This window comes from Schistocerca serialis, chromosome 5, assembly GCF_023864345.2.
Source record: "Schistocerca serialis cubense isolate TAMUIC-IGC-003099 chromosome 5, iqSchSeri2.2, whole genome shotgun sequence".
NCBI lineage: Eukaryota > Metazoa > Arthropoda > Insecta > Orthoptera > Acrididae > Schistocerca > Schistocerca serialis.
In genome coordinates this window covers 290,088,979-290,111,844 of record NC_064642.1, presented here as the reverse complement: position 1 = coordinate 290,111,844, position 22,866 = coordinate 290,088,979, and the positions used below count along the sequence as shown (strand labels likewise).

Genomic DNA, 22,866 nt, shown 5'->3' with positions numbered 1-22,866 from the left:
CAACGGCCCTTTGATTCTAACACAATCCTTTAGAAATAACCTCCCTCATTCCATAAATTTGTGATGATTAAACTTTAAAATAAACAGTACTGTTCTTTTAAATAGACAAATACCTGACTACAAAACAAGACACAGAGATAATGATCACCTACATAGCAAACAGTTTTAAATTAACCATAACATTTTAAACAGTACATTACTGTGCAGAACTGAGTGAACGTAAAAAGAATTTTCAGAAGTAAATCAAGAGGGTACTTAGCCTCATCCTGTCCATGTAACCTACAATAATATGTACAAGCTAGACATTATAGAAGAATTGTTTCAAAGAAGAAATTAGTAAGATCTTTGTGCATCTATAAACCAAGAAAGGCATACAGGGTATGTGTTTCTCCTTGAGACAAGAATGATCCTGCTGCTGCTGTTCTATTTTGAATGTTCTAAATATTTTTCGACATACACTGTGCTGCAAAAACTGAAGTTGCCAAAGAGTAAAATTGTGAAGGTTTGTGAATAAATTGGTTTAGGCATCCAAATGTGATTTTCATTTTTTTAAATATTGGTTAGGGTGTGTGTCTGAAATGCTGTATGTACAGATTTAATGGAAATAACGTGTATTTTGATTAAAGGTATACACTGGAGATTGTCTAGAGATGAACAAACAAATACACTGAAAGATTTATACATCAATTATATCAAAGTATTTAATTTTATCTTAAATAATGATGAACAGTGCCCTCTACATGATCACATCACAGATCCTTCACGGTGAACATTCTTATTTTACATCCACACGCATTTTCGTCAGTCAGCGATTCAGTTCTTCCAAAAATGTCCTGCATTTTTGCTTCAAAACTTTGACTGCTTCAGTGAACAAAACATCAGGAGGAAGTGCTCCAACAGACTCAATAGTGACTGAAATTAGAATGAAGAGTATATCAATAGTATGAAAACAGAATATTTTGATATTTCAGGCAGTTAATTATTTTGTTGGTCAATAAAGTGGGTTCATGAAACGTATGTACCTCCCACTTACAAAGCACATTTAAACACATTCTGCAAACGTAATTAGATTTTGATTTTTGGTTAATGGCTGAGTGAGTTCGTATGAACATGCTAAAATAATTCATGTAAGGGTACTTTAAGAACATGACAAATAGATTTTATCATGTGATGTCACAAATTTATCATCCTTCTTTCATGTCATATACGACAAAGAACTGTACTGTACATCCACGGTCAGGAAGAAACAATTAAAGAGGAGTGTTACCAAAATACCATTGCAGTTAGTTAATATGAAAGCTACATAGGGCTGTGAGATGATGATTTTCTGTTTGCGAATACAGAAGCAAATAGTATACAGAATATGAGGCACAATAATGTGTTCTTTTTCATCTAGAAATTATAAATTTTATATGAAGCAATGCTGCATAACAGTGATAAAAACAACACTAAATTATCAATGAAATTACATAAAAAGTAATGATGATTAACTTCTATCTTACTGCACTAGATCTGTCTACTGACTATCTTGTTAAAACAATACTGTTTATAAATACTATTGTTCAGAGCTCGAACAATGTGGCCATATGTACCCTTATCAAAAGATTCTGAGGCATAAATGATTAAAATATCCAAACATAAAAAAGTGAAAAATCTGAAGCTTGAATTGCACTTGCCTGTTCCAAGCTTCTCACATTCCATCACACATTCATACATAGATTCAAAGAATGCAAAATTATGAGCATGATTCTAGTTTTAAAGTATGATGTTAAAAACAAGCCTGATTTACAGAACAGAGACTAAAAAATTAACTATGGAAAATTTTGTCAGGATGATTACTTACAAAAACACTGCAGGAAACACTGATAACACCTTCCCAATAATTTATGACTTTCATAAATTATGTTTGAGTATAAACTATGTTTGATTTTATTGATGGAGCTACAGCATTACCTCTGCTTCCAATCCTTCATAAAATCCAAACTCTAGACTAGGATTACCTCACTGCTGCTAACATGGATGTACAGTACATTAGCTGGTAAACTGGTAGTGAACACACGTCCGAATACGAGTAAAACTCATTAAGACAATTGGTGTCTCACTGAAAATTGGTGAACCACAGAAGGAATCCATGGGCTAAATGCTAGGTCCTCTTTCAAAGGGTTTAGATCATTTCATCATAAATGAGTGGTCAAAGGAGGTAAGCCACAGCCACATCATCATAGGGTGCATCAGTAGTAGCCTATTGTTTTTCTCTTCCAGCAAATTAGAATACTGAGGCATGGCTCTGAGCTTCAACAACACCAGAACAATATTTAATGGATGAACACACTGTACCACTGAATTGTTGTTGTTGTTGTGGTCTTCAGTCCTGAGACTGGTTTGATGCAGCTCTCCATGCTACTCTATCCTGTGCAAGCTTTTTCATCTCCCGGTACCTACTGCAACCTACATCCTTCTGAATCTGCTTAGTGTATTCATCTCTTGGTCTCCCTCTATGATTTTTACCCACCACGCTGCCCTCCAATACTAAATTGGTGATCCCTTGATGCCTCAGAACATGTCCTACCAACCGATCCCTTCTTCTGGTCAAGTTGTGCCACAAACTTCTCTTCTCCCCAATCCTATTCAATACTTCCTCATTAGTTATGTGATCTACCCATCTAATCTTCAGCATTCTTCTGTAGCACCACATTTCGAAAGCTTCTATTCTCTTCTTGTCCAAACTATTTATTGTCCATGTTTCACTTCCATACATGGCTACACTCCATACGAATACTTTCAGAAATAACTTCCTGACACTTAAATCTATACTCGATGTTAACAAATTTCTCTTCTTCAGAAACGCTTTCCTTGCCATTGCCAGCCTACATTTTATATCCTCTCTACTTCGACCATCATCAGTTATTTTGCCCCACAAATAGCAAAACTCCTTTACTACTTTAAGTGCCTCATTTCCTAATCTAATTCCCTCAGCATCACCCGACTTAATTCGACTACATTCCATTATCATTGTTTTGCTTTTGTTGATGTTCATCTTATATCCTCCTTTCAAGACACTGCCCATTTCGTTCAACTGCTCTTCCAAGTCTTTTGCTGTCTCTGACAGAATTACAATGTCATCGGCGAACCTCAAAGTTTTTATTTCTTCTCCATGAATTTTAACACCTACTCCGAATTTTTCTTTTGTTTTCTTTACTGCTTGCTCAATATACAGATTGAACAACATCGGGGAGAGGCTACAACCCTGTCTTACTCCCTTCCCAACCACTGCTTCCCTTTCATGTCCCTCGACTCTTATAACTGCCATCTGGTTTCTGTACAAATTGTAAATAGCCTTTCGCTCCCTGTATTTTACCCCTGCCACCTTTAGAATTTGAAAGAGAGTATTCCAGTCAACATTGTCAAAAGCTTTCTCTAAGTCTACAAATGCTAGAAACGTAGGTTTGCCTTTCATTAATCTTTCTTCTAAGATAAGTCGTAAGGTCAGTATTGCCTCACGTGTTCCAGTGTTTCTATGGAATCCAAACTGATTTTCCCCGAGGTTGGCTTCTACTAGTTTTTCCATTCGTCTGTAAAGAATTCGCATTAGTATTTTGCAGCTGTGGCTTATTAAGCTGATAGTTCAGTAATTTTCACATCTGTCAACACCTGCTTTCTTTGGGATTGGAATTATTATATTCTTCTTGAAGTCTGAGGGTATTTCACCTGTTTCATACATCTTGCTCACCAGATGGTAGAGTTTTGTCAGGACTGGCTCTCCCAAGGCCGTCAGTAGTTCCAATGGAATGTTGTCTACTCCAGGGGCCTTGTTTCGACTCAGGTCTTTCAGTGCTCTGTCAAACTCTTCACGCAGTATCATATCTCCCATTTCATCTTCATCTACATCCTCTTCCATTTCCATAATATTGTCCTCAAGTACATCGCCCTTGTATAGACCCTCTATATACTCCTTCCACCTTTCTGCTTTCCCTTCTTTGCTTAGAACTGGGTTTCCATCTGAGCTCTTGATATTCATACAAGTCGTTCTCTTATCTCCAAAGGTCTCTTTAATTTTCCTGTAGGCAGTATCTATCTTACCCCTAGTGAGATAAGCCTCTACATCCTTACATTTGTCCTCTAGCCATCCCTGCTTAGCCATTTTGCACTTCCTGTCGATCTCATTTTTGAGACGTTTGTATTCCTTTTTGCCTGCTTCATTTACTGCATTTTTATATTTTCTCCTTTCATCAATTAAATTCAATATTTCTTCTGTTACCCAAGGATTTCTACTAGCCCTCGTCTTTTTACCTACTTGATCCTCTGCTGCCTTCGCTACTTCATCCCTCAAAGCTACCCATTCTTCTTCTACTGTATTTCTTTCCCCCATTTGTAGCAATTGTTCCCTTACGCTCTCCCTGAAACTCTGTACAACCTCTGGTTTAGTCAGTTTATCCAGGTCCCATCTCCTTAAATTCCCACCTTTTCGCAGTTTCTTCAGTTTTACTCTACAGGTCATAACCAATAGATTGTGGTCAGAGTCCACATCTGCCCCTGGAAATGTCTTACAATTTAAAACCTGGTTCCTAAATCTCTGTCTTACCATTATATAATCTATCTGATACCTTTTAGTATCTCCAGGGTTCTTCCATGTATACAACCTTCTTTCATGATTCTTAAACCAAGTGTTAATTATGATTATGTTGTGCTCTGTGCAAAATTCTACCAGGCGGCTTCCTCTTTCATTTTTTAGCCCCAATCCATATTCAGCTACTATGTTTCCTTCTCTCCCTTTACCTACACTCGAATTCCAGTCACCCATGACTATTAAATTTTCGTCTCCCTTCACAATCTGAATAATTTCTTTTATTTCATCATACATTTCTTCAATTTCTTCGTCATCTGCAGAGCCAGTTGGCACATAAACTAGTACTACTGTAGTAGGTGTGGGCTTCGTATCTATCTTGGCCACAATAATGCGTTCACTATGCTGTTTGTAGTAGCTTACCCGCATTCCTATTTTCCTATTTATTATTAAACCTACTCCTGCATTACCCCTATTTGATTTTGTGTTTATAACCCTGTAGTCACCTGACCAGAAGTCTTGTTCCTCCTGCCACCGAACTTCACTAATTCCCACTATATCTAACTTCAGCCTATCCATTTCCCTTTTTAAATTTTCTAACCTACCTGCCCGATTAAGGGATCTGACATTCCACACTCCGATCCGTAGAACGCCAGTTTTCTTTCTCCTGGTAACGACATCCTCTTGAGTAGTCCCCGCCCGGAGATCCGAATGGGGGACTATTTTACCTCCGGAATATTTTACCCAAGAGGACGCCATCATCATTTAATCATACAGTAAAGCTGCATGCCCTCGGGAAAAATTACGGCTGTAGTTTCCCCTTGCTTTCAGCCGTTCGCAGTACCAGCACAGCAAGGTCGTTTTGGTTATTGGTACAAGGCCAGATCAGTCAGTCATCGAGACTGTTGCCCTTGCAACTACTGAAAAGGCTGCTGCCCCTCTTCAGGAACCACACGTTTGTACCACTGAATACACAACAAATATTTATAATGATGAGATGGCACTAGACATCCAAACAAATCACCTAAAAAGGCATGTAGAAAAGTAATACCTCTGGATGTTTTATGAGAAAACTCTTAAAGCTTTTTAAATAAAACAAACTTTCAATTTTAAGCATTCTATTGGGTCTTATCTAGCAACCGTACGCTTTTTAATTACAGAACGTACATACAGCCACTTAGGTTGCACGAAATTTTGTCAACTGACCACAGTTTTGATTGCACTAGAGCAATCTTCATCAGAATAAAAAGTTACATGCAATACCTAAAATATAATGACATGGATTGAAATAATATATACTTAACAGTATTACTTCCATAAATTACATGAAAACAGAATGTACTCACATGTAATGACACCATGGTCTCTTATTGGTTTTACTACTACAAATATTATCTATTATGGAAGGGTCATAGCCATTATTGACTGCAATAGTTTTAATCAGACTGATTTAAAATTTGAGATTTTCACTAGAAAGGGGGATGGAGGTGGCTCTAATGATTTTCACTAAAACCAATAAGAAAATCACCACCATAGGCATTTCTAATAATGAACCTAATGAAAAGAAAAGATTTTTCCATACACCATTTCTGGGTCCAGATTCTTACAAAATACAGTGCCTGCTTCAAAATAAGTATAACTGTAGAGCAGACTTTTCCACTAATAATTTCTTAAAAAGTAACATCATACATAACTTGAAACCTATGTTTTCCCCTTCGCAAAATTCTGGTGTTTATAGAATTGTTACAGTTGTTCCACCTATTACATAGGGCAAACAGGCTGAGCTATTTTGATAAGATTCAAGGAACATCTTCTAGGGAAAAAAGGCACCAATGTTCATGAACCAACTTTTGCCAATCATTTATTAGTCACAGGGTGTAATCCTAAAGATGTACAAGACATCCAGATTTTGTACTAAGAGAAAAAAGGCTTTAGGCTTAACATCTTAGAAAAGTTATAAAATCCTTAAACACCTATCTCTGAAGGTCGGTCTCATTCTTAATGAACAGTTTGCAGTTACGCAACAAATCTTTTTTCAAGGTATAGAACCACTAATTAAAAATGTCTGACTGGTGATATTCTCCTCAATGTACTCTCCTAAACATGGTTTTTCCTTCTAATCTTATGTTTCCTCTGTATATTAACTGAACTGTATTTTATTTTTTAAATAAACTGTTATGTTATGTTGTAAATTTCATATGTGGGTTACTGTTTCTTACCAATAGTGTTTAAAATTGTCCTTGTAATACCTCATTTGCTCTTAAGTTGTCTGTATTTTGATTACCTTCTGCTGTTGTTGTTGTGGTCTTCAGTCCTGAGACTGGTTTGATGCAGCTCTCCATGCTACTCTATCCTGTGCAAGCTTCATCATCTCCCAGTACTTACTGCAACCTACAGCCTTCTGCTACATGGTGTGAATCTGTTCTTGTATCCACCTTGTGCCTGCCTACGGCGTCTTAGCCGTTTAGTCTGATGGTTGCAGCTCTATTACGCTCCTCTTGGTCCTTATGACCTTGCAGTTATCATTATGTTCGATCGAGTATTTTATCTGGTAGACAATCATCTTATACTTTTACATTTTAGTTTCTATTCTTATAACATTGATGGGAGCACTTTTGCTCAAATGTATTGGACCATGGTTTGATTACATGTAAGTACATTCTGTTTGTACGTAATTTATGGAACTAATCCTACTAAGTGTATATTATTTCAATCCACATCATTATACTTTAGGTATTCCATGTAACATTTTATTCTGATGAAAACTGCCCAACCCTAGTGCAATCAAAACCGTGGTCAATTGACAAAATTTCGTGCAACCGAAATGGCTGTATATTGTCCTGTAATTGAAACACGCTTCATTAACATTCTTATTTTATATTCTTAATGTCTACACATTTATTTTGCAATATAGTCACCCTGGCAACAAACACATTTCTCCGAGAGAGAGTTTATTGATACCATCACTGTAGAATGTTTGACTTTGTTGACAGAGTCACAACCTTACCTCTTGATCACAGTGAACTCATGGCATCAGACTGTTGCAGATGTTGCAGTGCTTTTGTGTGGCCTGGCATTGTCATGCTGAAGAAGAGGGTGCTCTAAGTTCAGATGAACTCTTTAAACTCGTGCTTTCAGTTTTCTGAGGTCGCTCTCATGCACTGATATAGTTACATTACACACCACCATATTACTCACTACAATTCACAGCCCTCTAATGACATAGTGTTGCAACTTGCATCAGCACAGCACGAAAGTCAACCAACTAATATGAACAACATGTAACACATGAACTATACTGATAACAGAATAAAAAATTCAGAGGCATTACTTTTCAGCACATCCTCATACATGAAAGGGAACACAATCTAACGGAAGATTTTGAGCAGCTGAGTGAATATTATAAGAACAGTTGAATGTGGCAAAACCCTGAAAGTAAAGTGTTGTACATTCCACTTACATAACCATCTGGGTGTCACAAGGCTCAAATGTTTCATTTGACAACAAACAAATAAACCACACCAATTATCTAAAATATACTGGCATCATCACTTTTGACTGTTCTAGGACATCTAAAAAACATCTGCAGCAGATTGGATGAATGCAAAAAACCAGAAATAACATAATAAATAAATTGTCACAAAAAACTATGGGAGTGCAAGCAGATTTCCTATGTAATGTTGCACAATAGCTAGTGCACTCAGCTGCTGAGTATTGTACACTAGCATGGATGCAGACACCACAGCAACAAAATAAGTGAACACCTCAATGAGCCATTGTGCATTATAGCTGGAATGATAAAATCCCCACCAATATTTGGCTCCATACACTTGTGGACATCCCTCTGCCAGATGTGACGTGACAACAGACCACAATTAGAAAATGAAACAAGTTTCATGTTTCAGTATTCCCACCAGTACTTCCAGTCCACACTGTCCTGAATAACGCTCTTGCTTGAAGTCTGTTTCACAGACCTGGGGCAGCAGGGCGGCGGCAGAGGGAGGGGGGGGGGGGGTGTTGATGACATCCTGTTGCAGCATTAGCTCTTCATCCGGGAGCTTGCATGGAGAGGAGAGATGGGAGCCTAACAAAGGTTTCTTCGGTAACACCATGAAGAGTCAGCGACTGAACTATCCAAGAAAATTTGGTGCCACCTAGGTATGGTCAAAAAAGGTCATATCAGTTCTAACATACCCATTCATAAAAGGGGGATGATTGATAATCTTGAAAGTGTCTGTAGAGCAGATCACAGAGCACACTGGCCAACAAAACTTCAAGAGAAGATATGTTAGGAATGGAATGATGTCCTGGAAATTACAGCTGATGAAGTTAAATGGATATCAAATATTTATATAGGTGTATAACTGTGGAATATTGTGTCAAATCTATTTTTTGTAGGATATGTGGCTTTTAATTCATAGTTTGTAATTTTCTTTTGTAAAATTTGTGATCTGCATTTTTCTTTCTTTTCTTCTTTTGTATTTTGGAACTTATACACCTTAGCTTACCACATGAAAAGTCAATTGCACCAATTTTGTGTAAGTCATTATTATGAATTTTTGTCATCTTGCCAATCAATACAATCCCAACCAAGCTGAACATAACAAATACTGTTATTAAAGAAAGATATATTACATAGTTTTTTCTCTCCCCTAAATTACGAAGCTGGTAAAGAGGGACAAAAAATTATACATCAACAGCCAAATAGCAGAGAAGGTGTGTAGTTCTGTGAGATCGAGTATATGCTACATTTCACTTGCTTATTGTACTGCAAAAGCCTGTTCCTCCCTGTTCCAGTGGATACAGTGGCTAGATCAAGACTGTAATGGCTGACATTTGAATCCACCGGGGGAAAAAGAAACACCAACAAGAAGACACAACAACTATATAAATTCTGGCATCAGGCCATATCTCCATGTCAAAATCATTATGGTTTGTAAGACTTACACTTGGTCTTGGATATTGATATACCAACCGAGATGAAGTTCTTACTGTGGAGGAAAACTTGAGCAATTCTTTACATGGCAAACCTGCACTTAGAAACAGTCCCTTATCAACTCTCAGCACTCCAAGGGAACAATTTACTCATCTGTGCTGAATAACATGTTCATAGGTGTTAGTTGTCATATGTCACATGTCCCATAGATAGGTTAACACCAAATATTATTTTCACTATACCTTTTTGTAGAATCAGTGCTGTCTTTCTAAGTGATGAGTTACCCCAGAAAATTATTCCATAAGATATTATTAAATGGGAATACACAAAATATGTCAGGAGGTTGATTCAATTGTTTCCAGTACTAGCCAGACTACTTCCAATTCTTTTTTTTTTTTTTTTTTAATTTTTTTTGTCAATATTTACAGCCAAAAATTTGAAGCATTCTACTGTGTTTACTGACTCCTGTTCATGTGCTACATCAATTGTTGCTATGACTCTTACTTGTTGTACAGAACTGAATAAAATGTGTTTTCTTAAATTTAAGGACGAGTCCATTTTCAGAGAACCACTTAATATTTCTCTGAAAAAAATATTAACAATCTCATGTGTTGCTTTCTCCCTAATGGGATTACATCTCCAAAAAGTACCAATTCTGCATGTAGAATGTTAAGTGGAAGGTCATTCATTCATGTATATAAGGGATAGCAATGGACCCCAAATTGAGCCTTGTGGGACTCCCTTTTGGACTCTCCCCACACTAAAACTTTCTATCTTTCCAACATTGTTTGAATTATTCAGCACAACTTTTTGCATTCTGTTTTTTAAGTATGATTCAAACCATTTGTGTGTAAATCTATTAAGTTCATAAAACTTGAGTCTTTTTAAGAGTGCAAGGTTTTCTACACAACCAAATACCTTACAAAGATCACAAGGAACAGCAACTGGCGATCATTATTATGTAAGACTTGTAATACTTGGTGGCTGAATGTATAAATAGCATTCTCACTCAAGCAATCCTTCTGAAATCCAAACTGTGATATGTTACGTAATTGTTTCTACTTAAATGTGACACTATTCTTGAGTACAGTACTTTTCCAAATACTATGTAAAAAGAAGTCAGCAAGAAAATCTGATGATAATTATTTTTTTCTTGCCACACCTCTTGTAAAGCAGTTAACAACTGCATATTTTAATCTATCTGGGAAAATTCCATGTGTCTGTGATGCATTACATATGTTATCACTGAGGACATTACCTACAGCAACTTTTCAGAATTCTGTTTGAAATTCTATCAACACCATATAAGCTTTTATGTTTAAGAGTTTTTATGATACTATTAATTTTGGTGTAGGGTGTTGGCACTACTTCTAGTGGCTTAAAGTTTTTTGGAATGACACTTGTAATACATTCTCTTGCTTCTTCAACTAAACCATTTAATCCTATTTTTCCTGCTATATTTAGAAAGTGTTTGCTAAATGTATTTGTAACTTGTGAAATATCTGTCTCAACATTGTCATTCAGTTTAATTGTTAATAGTTGTCCTCTTTCTCATTTGACAACAATCCATATAGTTTCAATTTTATTACCTCCATTATTTATTTCAGTCAGAATGTGCAGACTTATGGACATTTTAATGACTTTCCTTAAAATACGACAATGCTTTCGTTGTATAAAAGTGCTGTCAGATCATGACTTATTCTGGCCATTACTCAAATTTCTCTCTACATATTACATGAGGTTTTAATTTCCTTAGTTATCCACGGTTACTTGTTTTAAATGGGTTTTCTTGATAACTTTTTAGGAAAGCTACTTTCAAATATTGATACAAATCCAATACTAAATAAATTTAATTTGACATTAGCATTTCTTCCTGTTATCCTGTAGTACACGAGTTGGAAAATAACTACTGAAATTAGACTGAAATATCTAAATAATGATTACAGTTCATCTTTCCTGCCTGTATTTATCTTTAAAGAAATCTACACTGAAATCGGTACAAGCTACTAACTTTCTTCTTGCTTGACAGGTAGTTCAATAATGCATCTACATTTATCACAAACAGCTGAATTAAGTAGTAACATGGCTTCTCACTATTTGATAATTAAAATTGATACTAAAAGAATTGTAGCAATAGATATATCAACCATATAAAAGGTGGTAAACTAAAAATTCACAATACTGTGTACTTACAAATATAATGATCCCTTATCCTCTCCATTTTAACTGCATTTTTTAAGTCGTCATATCTGAAGACATTTCTACTGCATGTGTCATACCTTGCACTTAAAACTTTGGCTTTCTTTTTACCTGATAAATAAAGATACAGAATAAGCAACAAGACTTATTACAAAATATCATCAAACTACATAAATAGAATTGATTTTGTCAATTTTGTAATATATGAACAACTACTACTTTGTAAGTATGGTTCAGGAAAACAAGTCTGTGAACAATTTAAGCAAGAGACATCTCATTTAAACGTAAAAATGCAGCAAATACATCATTACATGATGATTTCTTATGAGGGTCGCTTTGTAAGTTTTCACAAATGATCACTAAGTGATCTGTTGAGAACAGGCCATTTATACTGTTTTAAAATTTGCCATTTGTTACTGTTAAAACAATGACTGATCATAAACTGGCTGAGTTGTTTATTTACAGTGAGTGTTTTAACAAACAGTTTTGTCAAAAGAATGGCAATATCACATGAAGAATTTTGCTGAGCAATTTTATTACGATTTCCGTAAAGGTCTACCTCAACAACAATTCCTTGAACGACTTTGTTCAACTTTTGGTAACCAATCACCTCCAGAAAAGTCTTTTGCGTGGTTTACAGAAGGTCATCATGGAAATACTGCAGTCAACAATGAATTTCATGAAGGTTGACAAATATCAAAGCTGTGTACAACATGACTAAAGAATTTGACATGTGACTTCCTGTAAGATAGAGGCATACTTACACTCATTAAAGAATCTAGTACTTCAAATTTTAGATGAAAATTCAACTGAAAAAGATCACCAATTTTGCACAGTTTAACTGAATATTAAAAGCAGGTTCATGTCAATTGATGAAACAAAATGCCCGAAAACTTGATTGAAGAAACACAAAATCTGTGTACATTATCATAACTTGGATGTATTCATAAAAACAAGGTGGAAATCAATAGCTTGAGTGTTCCAAGATGAACCAGAGCTAACGAAGATGGATTGTTCACAAAGAACTTCCAACAAAATTATGCGATTTTTCAAATACCATGCCTAACTTTTCAGTATTCTGCATGTATTCACTTGATTTTTCAAGAAAGGACTTTCTTATGTGAAATAAAAAATGTGCGTACAGTGATTTTCATCACATCAAAAAAATGTTGCATCATACCAATACCCCATTTTTGCAACACCAACACCAGTGTGGAAATAAAGGTTACCAGAATTGGTTTGAATGCATGAAAAAGTGTATGAGTTTTAAAGGTTAATATTTTTAGAGACAATAATATGATTGGTCCAAAGAATTTTTATTTCATTATTTTTGTAAACACTTAAAAATGTGCCATTTCACATAGTCATGGCAACCAAAAATGTTGCTCACCAAGGAGTTCAAAATTTACTTGTGGCAACAGGCGAATGAACATTCTACGAGCTACAATTATTAATTAATGGTACGAGAAATCTTTGTTTCCTCTTGCAACAACCAAGTTGTCAACTGTAAAACGATACACTTTAATGCTGAATTATTCACCAACGGTGTCTGCATTAACACTTCTCAAGGCAACCATTTGGATTGCCAACTGCTTATTACTAATAGTCTACTCAGTTTTGCTTTTGTAGTGTCTGCTCATACACAAAAATATTTATAGTACAGCAGTTTTTCAGTTTTGATACTAAACTGGAATAGTATGAGGCTGTATGAGATGAGTTGTGTTAATGCTTGAACTTTTGATCTACAAAAATGAATGTGGTGAGTGAGACATACACCTTACAGATTCCTGTCCTGTGGTACATCAAAACCATGAAAAGGAGTTAATATTCCAGAAATAATAATGTTGAAAAATTGCTAATTTTTATGCCCAAACAGTTCCACACTGACACAATGAAATTTATGCTGTATAGTAAACCTAAAATGCAATCATTTGGCATTCACATTTAAGTGAGCTCACCCATTCTTAACACTTTCCCAAAATCTGTACACAGTATTTATACTGTTAATTGCATATCTATAAAATATCGAAAGTGATGACACCTGGCATCATGTAAGCTTGCAACAGCCAAAACCTGAGTAATGCTAGCCAAGTCTGAAAGGTGCACCTTAAATGACAATCCTCCAGTTTCTCCCAGGGAGCAATGTTAGTGTTCATCTAGCAACATTTTGGAGAGCAAGAGAAGGTGCACCAAAACTTCTTCAAGTGCTGAGTGGCCGCACACTATTTTCATGATACTTCCCACTGAGAAACAAATGTTTTACTCAAACTCATGTCCAGACATCTCTGTATGTCATTCTGTGACACCTCCATACCCAATAAAGGGTGTTTCCAACACTAATGTCAACCTTTCGAGTTCGTGGACTCCGAATTTCTTTCACAGTGACATGGTGCCATAGCTTTTATACAAAACAAAACATGTCTATAAAAAAAAAAAAAAAAAAAAAAAAAAAAAAAAAAAAAAAAAAAAAAAAAAAAAAAAACCTTATTTGCTTACCATTTTTTCCATCTTCTAGACCAATGACACCCGGAGAAAAGCACTTTTGTAATCGCTCGGCTGCTTCTCCTTCAATATCTTTCAGAAGAGTAACTTCTGGATGCAACCGGTAGAAGGCTGTAGCTACAAAAGTTTCAGAGTAAACATAGATAATACAAACACCACTAATCTAAACAAAATTTTAATTTATATATTTGAATTTAACAAGAACAATCACTTAGGCATGCAACTAAACCATGGAAAAGGACTTTTTTTCTTTTTATTGTAAACACACTTCAATAGAAAATCATCATGTTTTTCAAATTTTTCATTGTTACTCAAAAACGTATTATGATCATATACCATATCACTTTCATCACAAAATTTCTTGTAGTAAATCAGTTACGGTTTCCCCCCTCCTCTCTCTCTCTCTCTCTCTCTCTCTCTCTCTCTCTCTCTCTCTCTGTGGTAAGTAAACTGATAAGAAGACCATGTAAAATTATGAAAGTCTGGGTTTTGAATCAATGTTGCAGTGGAGAGACATCCTCTGTCATCATAATCAGCTTAATCATCATCAACATATTATTATTATTACTATCCTTTTCTCAGACGTTATGTCTGGTTAAAAATGGAAAGTGACGTGGACCTTGATCAAGCGTGACTTCCTTTTAACTGTACGGTATATGTTACATTGCATTTAGGAACTTTCAGGTAATTGAACAAGTATCAATAGTTACAGATTTCTATAGTTGTATATATAAGTTTGGATGTAGCTGTATTGCGTTGATGTACTGGTGGATATTGTGTGGTATGACTCCTGTAGTTGATAGTATAATCGATATAATGTCAACTTTATCCTGAAGCCACATGTCCTTGATTTCCTCAGCCAGTTGGATGTATTTTTCAATTTTTTCTCCTGTTTTCTTCTGTATACTTGTTGTATTGGGTATGGATATTTCGATTAGTTGTGTTAATTTCTTCTTTTTATTGGTGAATATGATGTCAGGTTTGTTATGCGGTGGTGTTTTATCTGTTATAATGGTTCTGTTCCAGTATAATTTGTATTCATCATTCTCCAGTACATTTTGTGGTGCATACTTGTATGTGGGAATGTGTTGTTTTATTAGTTTATGTTGTATGGAAAGTTGTTGATGTATTATTTTTGCTACACTGTCATGTCTTCTGGGGTATTCTGCATTTGCTAGTATTGTACATCCGCTTGTGATGTGATATACTGTTTCTATTTGTTGTTTGATAAGTCTGCATTTATCTGTTGTGGTATTGGGATCTTTAATAATATGCTTGCTGTAATATCTGGAGTTTATTGTTTGATCCTGTACTGCAATCATGAATCCTTCCGTCTCACTGTATATATTGCCTTTTCTTAGCCATGTGTTGGATGCATCTTGATCGATGTGTGGCTGTGTTAGATGATACGGGTGCTTACCTTGTAGTGTTTTCTTTTTCCAATTTACTTTCTTCGTATCTGTTGATGTTATGTGACCTAAAGGGTTGTAGAGCTGCTTATGAAATTGTAGTGGTGTAGCCGATGTATTTATATGAGTGATTGCTTTGTGTATTTTGCTAGTTTCTGCTCGTTCTAGAAAGAATTTTCTTAAATTGTCTACCTGTCCATAATGTAGGTTTTTTATGTCGATAAATCCCCTTTCTCCTTCCTTTCTGCTTAATGTGAATCTTTCAGTTGCTGAACGTATGTGATGTATTCTATATTTGTGGCATTGTGATCGTGTAAGTGTATTGAGTGCTTCTAGGTCTGTGTTACTCCATTTCACTACTCCAAATGAGTAGGTCAATATTGGTAAAGCATAGGTATTTATAGCTTTTGTCTTGTTTCTTGCTGTCAATTCTGTTTTCAGTATTTTTGTTAGTCTTTGTCTGTATTTTCCTTTTAGTTCCTCTTTAATATTTGTATTATCTATTCCTATTTTTTGTCTGTATCCTAGATATTTATAGGCATCTGTTTTTTCCATCGCTTCTATGCAGTCGCTGTGGTTATCCAGTATGTAATCTTCTTGTTTAGTGTGTTTTCCCTTGACTATGCTATTTTTCTTACATTTGTCAATTCCAAAAGCCATATTTATGTCATTGCTGAATATTTCTGTTATCTTTAGTAATTCGTTGAGTTGTTGATTTGTTGCTGCCAGTAGTTTTAGATCATCCATGTATAGAAAATGTGTGATTTTGTGTTGGTATGTTCAAGTAATATTGTATCCATAATTTGTATTATTTAACATGTTGGATAGTGGATTCAAAGCAAGGCAGAACCAGAAAGGACTTAATGAGTCTCCTTGGTATATTCCACGCTTAATCTGTATTGGCTGTGATGTGATATTATTTGAATTTGTTTGGATATTAAGTGTGGTTTTCCAATTTTTCATTACTATGTTTAGAAACTGTATCAATTTAGGATCTACTTCGTGTATTTCCAATATTTGTAGTAACCATGAGTGGGGTACACTATCAAAAGCTTTTTGGTAATCAATGTATGCGTAGTGTAGCGACCGTTGCTTAGTTTTAGCTTGGTATGTCACCTCTGCATCTATTATCAGTTGCTCTTTACATCCTCGTGCTCCTTTGCAACAGCCTTTTTGTTCTTCATTTATAATTTTGTTCTGTGTTGTATGTGTCATTAATTTCTGCGTAATGACTGAAGTTAATATTTTGTATATTGTTGGTAGCCATGTTATGAGGCGATATTTAGCTGGGTTTGCTGTGTCTGCTTGATCTTTAGGTTTCTATTATTATTATTATTATTATTATTATTATTATTTACCAGACAATATACAGGCATTCTCAGCCACCGTATTCCAGTCCCCAGCCTCATGATTTTTAATGTTTCAAAGTGTTTTGAGTGAAAATCAGTGTCTTTAGCAAATGTATAAGCCATTTAGGAATTATACTACTACTTTTCTGTTGAAAATGGAAGTTGTACTTACATTCAACAACAACCATGTCCAAGGAATACAAAATTTGTGCTCGAGCAGAGCAGGATTGATGAGGATACCCACTGCACCTAGCATCACATCCACTGTTCTCCTAATATCTGATTTGTGATAGTCTTCTGGGGGAGGGTCTTCTGTTAGGAGAATTTGCAGATGGTGGATAATGTACACGGTAACCCAAGATGGAGGGTCGTAATTTGACAAAGAAAAACTGGATTGAAGTTGTTCAGTTTTACAGGTTATTATGTGGGCGGTAACCCAAGATGGAAGGTCGTAATTTGACACAGATAAACTGGATTGAAGCTGTTTAGTTTTACAGGTTATTAAGTGGGACCAAATGTGAAAGACAGTGAACATTTTAGCAGGAATACACTTCGTCTAGGAATTTAGGAGAAGGCTTTTTTTGCTTCTTACTGAGTGAGGCTGTTATTTATTTGAAATAAAGTGTCCTATTTCACACCATTAGCTAACTGCAACCATTCAGTTATATTCAAATGGACCTAGCAATATCAACATGACAATATAAGATCAGAAAAAGGAAGACAGAGCTTTCCTTTACAACAAGCAGCCACATGAACTATAATCAAATATAGCCAAAATTGAACAATTAAAAACTGAAAATAAAGACACATACTGCCATCATGTTAAGATGGTCACACATACAGCATTTACAGACTGTACATGATGCCATACAGAAGATCCAGACATAGCAGATTACTTCAGGAAAACTGATTTCCCTGTATATAATATAATTAAAATCCAATGTCACTATTTCACATGAAGTACATAAATGTGTACTTGTAGCACAAAATTTAATCCCTGCTGGGAAGTCACACCAAAAACTAAAATAACAGGTTAGATGGTACATGAATGCCCCAACATGTTATCCCATTCATGTATAATGCTACTGCTGCTGCTGCTACTACTACTACTACTACTACTACTACTACTACTACAACGTGCACCCCCCCCCCCCCCCCCCACACACACACACCTTAGAGCTACATGGCCTAGGCTTGTGCTGGCACTATAGGTCAAATGGAGTAATGTGTCCAGTGGAGGGTGGAGGGTGGGCAACAGAAGAAAGGAGGTGGGGAGAGGGGGGGGGGGGGGGGGGGGGTTGGAGGTTTGGGTCGTTCGGGGGAAGAGACCAAACTGTGAGGTCATCATTCTCATCAGATTAGGGAAAGATGTAGCCCGTGCCCTTGCAAAGGAACCATCCTGGCATTTGCCTGGAGCGATTCAGGGAAATCACGGAAAACCTAATTCAGGATGGCCGCATATGAGATTGAAATGTCGACCTTCCAAATGCAAGTCCAGTGTCTAACCACTGCGCCACCTCGCTCAGTAAAGGAGATGGAGAATGAGAGGTTGGTTGGGGAAGAGTGGTAGACAGCTGGGAGTGAGAGGCAGCAGGTGCTTAGAATAGGAATGTGGTTCTAGTGGCTTGTTCTGGTCACAAGTACTGTGAATTATGCAGAGTACACAGTAATGTGGAGGAGTGGTTTAGGAGGGGGAGATAGAACAGGGGACGAGGGTGACAGTGCAGGATAAGTGCAGTTACGATTTCAGGGCAGAGGTGGACATGGGTGAGAAGCAGGGGCTAGTGAAGATTGAGGTCAGGCCAATTACAAGAGTGAAGGATGTGTTGAAAGGACAACTACTATTTATGAAATTCACGGAAGTTGGTGTTTCGGGGAAGGCTCCAAATGGCACAGGTTGTGAAACAGCCTCTGAAATCGTGCATATCATGTTCTGCATCATGTTCTGCTACTGGGTGGTCAATTCTGGTCTTTGTCACAGTTTGGTGGTAATCATTTGTTAGGGTGGACAGCTAGTTGGCAGTCATAACCAAATCAAATGCTGTGTAGAAATTACAGCTGAGCAGGTGTATGGCATCACTATTTCGAGAAGTGGCCCAGTGTCTGATAGGATAGGATAATCCTTGAGCTGGGACTTTGGGAGGAAGATCTGGGTATGTGTATTGGGCAGGACTTGCACCTCATGTAGTAAAGCTGAGGAATAGCTTTTGCATATAGCTGTTGCATTCAGATGGATTAGAATACTGTGTAGATTGTGTGAGTGGCCAACAACCATTTTGGGAAGAGTATCAGCTACCAGAGCCACATCCCTATCCCATACGAGAGTGAGGGCATGGGGGGGGGATAGGAATAGGGAGGAGGGGGAGGGGAGGGGGGGAGAGGGAGGGAGAGAGGGAGAGGGGGGGGGAGAGAGAGAGAGAGAGAGAGAGAGAGAGAGAGAGAGAGAGGGGGGAGGGGGAGAGAGAGAGAGAGAGAGAGACAGAGAGAGAGAGAGAGAGAGAGAGAGAGGGGGGAGGGGGAGAGAGAGAGAGAGAGAGAGACAGAGAGAGAGAGAGAGAGAGAGAGAGAGAGAGAGAGAGAGAATGTGTTTCTCTCTGTGTGTTCTATAATTATAGTTCTATGAAGGGTTTCATTTGAAAACTAGCACAGTTCTCTCTCATTTTATGTGCCTTTTGATGACTCAGTGCTCTGCTATTCAGTGAGTTGTTATCTTTACTCCTTAAAATACATTCCACCAGGACTTTCCATATCATATTGATAAGGTATCTTGTTTTTTTAATATCTAGGGATTTCTGATTTTGTGTATTATGTCTACAAGAAATCTACTAAAGACTTTCTGCACTGGACAGTAAAATTAAATTCCCAACCCTAGACAGGTACACACAGTATTCAATGCAATTTATTTTTACTTCTAATATTGTAGATGAGAATTTTACAGTTTGTCCCAAAGGTATTGGTATTAGTAGTCATAAATATCATAGGTCATAAAATTGTTGGCACATGAGTGTAATAACACCAAGTTCTCTGAAAACATTTCTGCAAGATGTTCGGTTATCAACACTGCACGATATTTATACTACATAATAAATATTTTTTTACTTGTCCTGCATGGCCTCAGAAGACTACGCCATAGTAAATTGAGTGGTAAGAGACTAACTATGTACCCAAAATATGCCAAAGATATCTAAACAGGTCATGTAAGAAGGGCATTCAATAAGTACCGCAACACTTTTTTCTGAATATTCAGAACACCAATACACAATATTATTCCCCACTCTTCTCGCTACAAAACCCTACTATGCAACATAATCTCCATTCAATGTGATGGCCTTACACCAGCTGACTGCGAGGGTCGGCATGCCCACATGGTACCACTGTACTGGTCAATGTCAGAACCGACATCTTGCTGCATCGATACCCTCCCAATTACCCATGTACTGCTTCCCACAGAGTGCATCCTCCACTGGGCCAAACAGATGGAAATCAGTAGACGTGAGATAAAGGCTTTTGGGTGAATGAGGAAGAATAGTCCAATAAAGGTTTGTGAGCTCTTCTCAGGTGTGCAGACTTGTGTGAGGCCTTATGTTATTAAGGAAAAGGAAAAATTCATTTGCATTTTTGTGGCGATGAAAACGCTAAGTCATTTCTTCAATTTCCTGAGGTTAGCACAATTCACTTCAGAGCTGACTGCTTCACCATGACGGAGGACATTAAATAGAATAACCCCTTCAGTGTCCTAGATGACTGTCACCTTGACTTTATCAGCTGAGGATGCAGCTTTTAACTTTTTCTTTGGAGGAGATGTGGTGCAATGCCACTCCACGGATTGCCCTTTTGGTTCCAATTTGAAGTGATGAGCCCATGTTTCATCGCCTGTGATGATGTTCAACAAAAATTATGACAATTAGCCTTGTACTGTGTAAGTAACTCTACACAGATGGCCCTTTGTTGCTCTTTATGGTCTTCTGATAGGCAACAAAGAACCCTGCAGGTGCATACATTTGAGTACACCAACTGGTGGACAAGCACGCCAGCACTACCAACAGAGACATTCAGTTGTTGGTGTTTGATTATAATCTGTCAATCTTCTCGAATGAGAGTACCTGCACATTCCAACATTACAGGAGTCGCAGCTCTCTGTGGTTGTCTGGCATCCAGGAGATCAAAAAGATTTGCATGACCTTGTTGTGACAATAACAGACGCCTCTCCCAACAACTCACTGTGCTTTTGTTCACTGCTAGGTCTCCACAGACATTCTGCAGCAGCCTACGGATACCTGTGAAGCTCTGGTTTTCCGCTGAAAGAAACTCAATGATAGCTCTGTGCTTGGAATCCACCTCTCTTTCAGACACCATTTTGAAGGCTACATATAATGCCGCCACCTATTAGTACTTCATGAAACTATGTAGGAGCTGATGCAGGAATATTCCATGATGCCCCACAATAAATTCTGAAATTTTTCACGCAAAACTAGCTGAGGAAAAAAGTATTTTGTTACTTATTGAAAGTCCCCTCACAATTCTCAATATGTCAAAATTTTTGAGATAGGCAAAATTCTCATGATAAACAGAATCACAAATATGCCTATGATTTATGACGAACAAGGGAAGGATAATAGTTTTACATCCAGAGCTGAAAAATTATGAAAACACTATACATTTGTATCACGTATCATAGATCACTTTCTGAAGAAGTGTAGAAACAATGAGATTTTCCCACTGCAGAGCGAAAATCTCATTCTGGAAACATCCCCCAGGCTGTGGCTAAGCCATGTCTCTGCAATATCCTTTCTTTCAGAAGTGCTACGTCTGCAAGGTTCGCACGAGAGCTTCTGTAAAGTTTGAAAGGTAAGAGATGAGGTAATGGCAGAAGTAAAGCAGTGCAGACGGGGCGTGAGTTGTGCTTGAGTAGCTCAGATGGTACAGCACTTGCCCGCGAAATGCAATAGGTCCCGAGTTCGAGTATCGGTCCGACACACAGTTTTAATATGCCAGGAAGTTTAAAGTGTAAGAAATATTACAGAATACGAGAAAAAACATCAGGGTGTATATGCGGACAAGGAAAAAAAATTCCTGAATTTCTCTTGGATTTCCCGGTTAAAAATACTCTTTCTCCCAGGTGGAAACATAGTTTTTCCCTCTGAATTGACAGTATATTTTCTCTCGGAACTGTATAACTTATCAATCCTTTGAATGGTTATGGTTTTATGCATGGGCGTAGAATTTCCCGGCGGTTTAGAAAAAGAAACTCCGGGGAAAAAAACACCTTTTGGAAAGATGTTTGTTGCGCTTTTCTAAGCCGTTCGTAGCTCATGTCATGTGATCTCACCAGCCAATGACAGCGGATATTCAGAGCTTCGGACACAAACTGTAGTCAGCCAATAGCAACATCACTGTCAAGTAGCACGAACACACGAACAGGAAAAGTTAATGGTTTAAATTAATACATATGATGCTACAAGAAAAACAAAGCTTTCACATATAATATTTGTCTCTAAGGCCAATACACTGCAAGAGAAGCTAAGCTTTCACATATAATGTTGGTCTTTTATGCACGTATTACGTTTTAAGATATATCACACAAATGTGCCAGTAAATTTTTTAACGACGACATAAAAGTGTGATCTTCTGGGCTATAAATTCTTCTAAATGGCTCGTCATCAAACAGCTGATTTTTAAATGAGTCTCAGATTCCCAGTGAAGTAGGCACTGATCTGATATTAAGCCTTTCAATGTGGTTTCGGGATGTAAATTTCCTTGGGTACCAGTACTTCACTATCTCATGTCTGGTTCTTTGTTATGGAATAATGCCATACGTGCTAGAAGATGAAAACGTTCACTTGAAATGCACCGAACAATTGAAACTAGCCAATAGTTATGGAACTAAACCCTTTGTTTCAAATATAT

The 22,866-nt window shown here is 37.0% G+C and overlaps 1 protein-coding gene across 3 annotated transcripts in view; it reads right to left on the bottom strand.

Moving 5' to 3' along the window:
- Positions 1 to 675: 675 nt before the first annotated feature.
- The window catches only part of LOC126481428 (DNA-directed RNA polymerases I and III subunit RPAC1), a 219,228-nt gene continuing 197,037 nt past the window's right edge, over positions 676 to 22,866 (bottom strand). For all 3 annotated transcript variants that reach the window (XM_050105174.1, XM_050105175.1, XM_050105173.1), the window contains exons 7-9: positions 14,196 to 14,318; positions 11,694 to 11,810; positions 676 to 912 (exon numbers count right to left, since the gene is read on the bottom strand). In XM_050105174.1, coding sequence (XP_049961131.1) covers positions 806 to 912; positions 11,694 to 11,810; positions 14,196 to 14,318 — 347 coding nt within the window. In that variant the 3' untranslated portion in view covers positions 676 to 805. The remainder of the gene's footprint in view (positions 913 to 11,693; positions 11,811 to 14,195; positions 14,319 to 22,866) is intronic.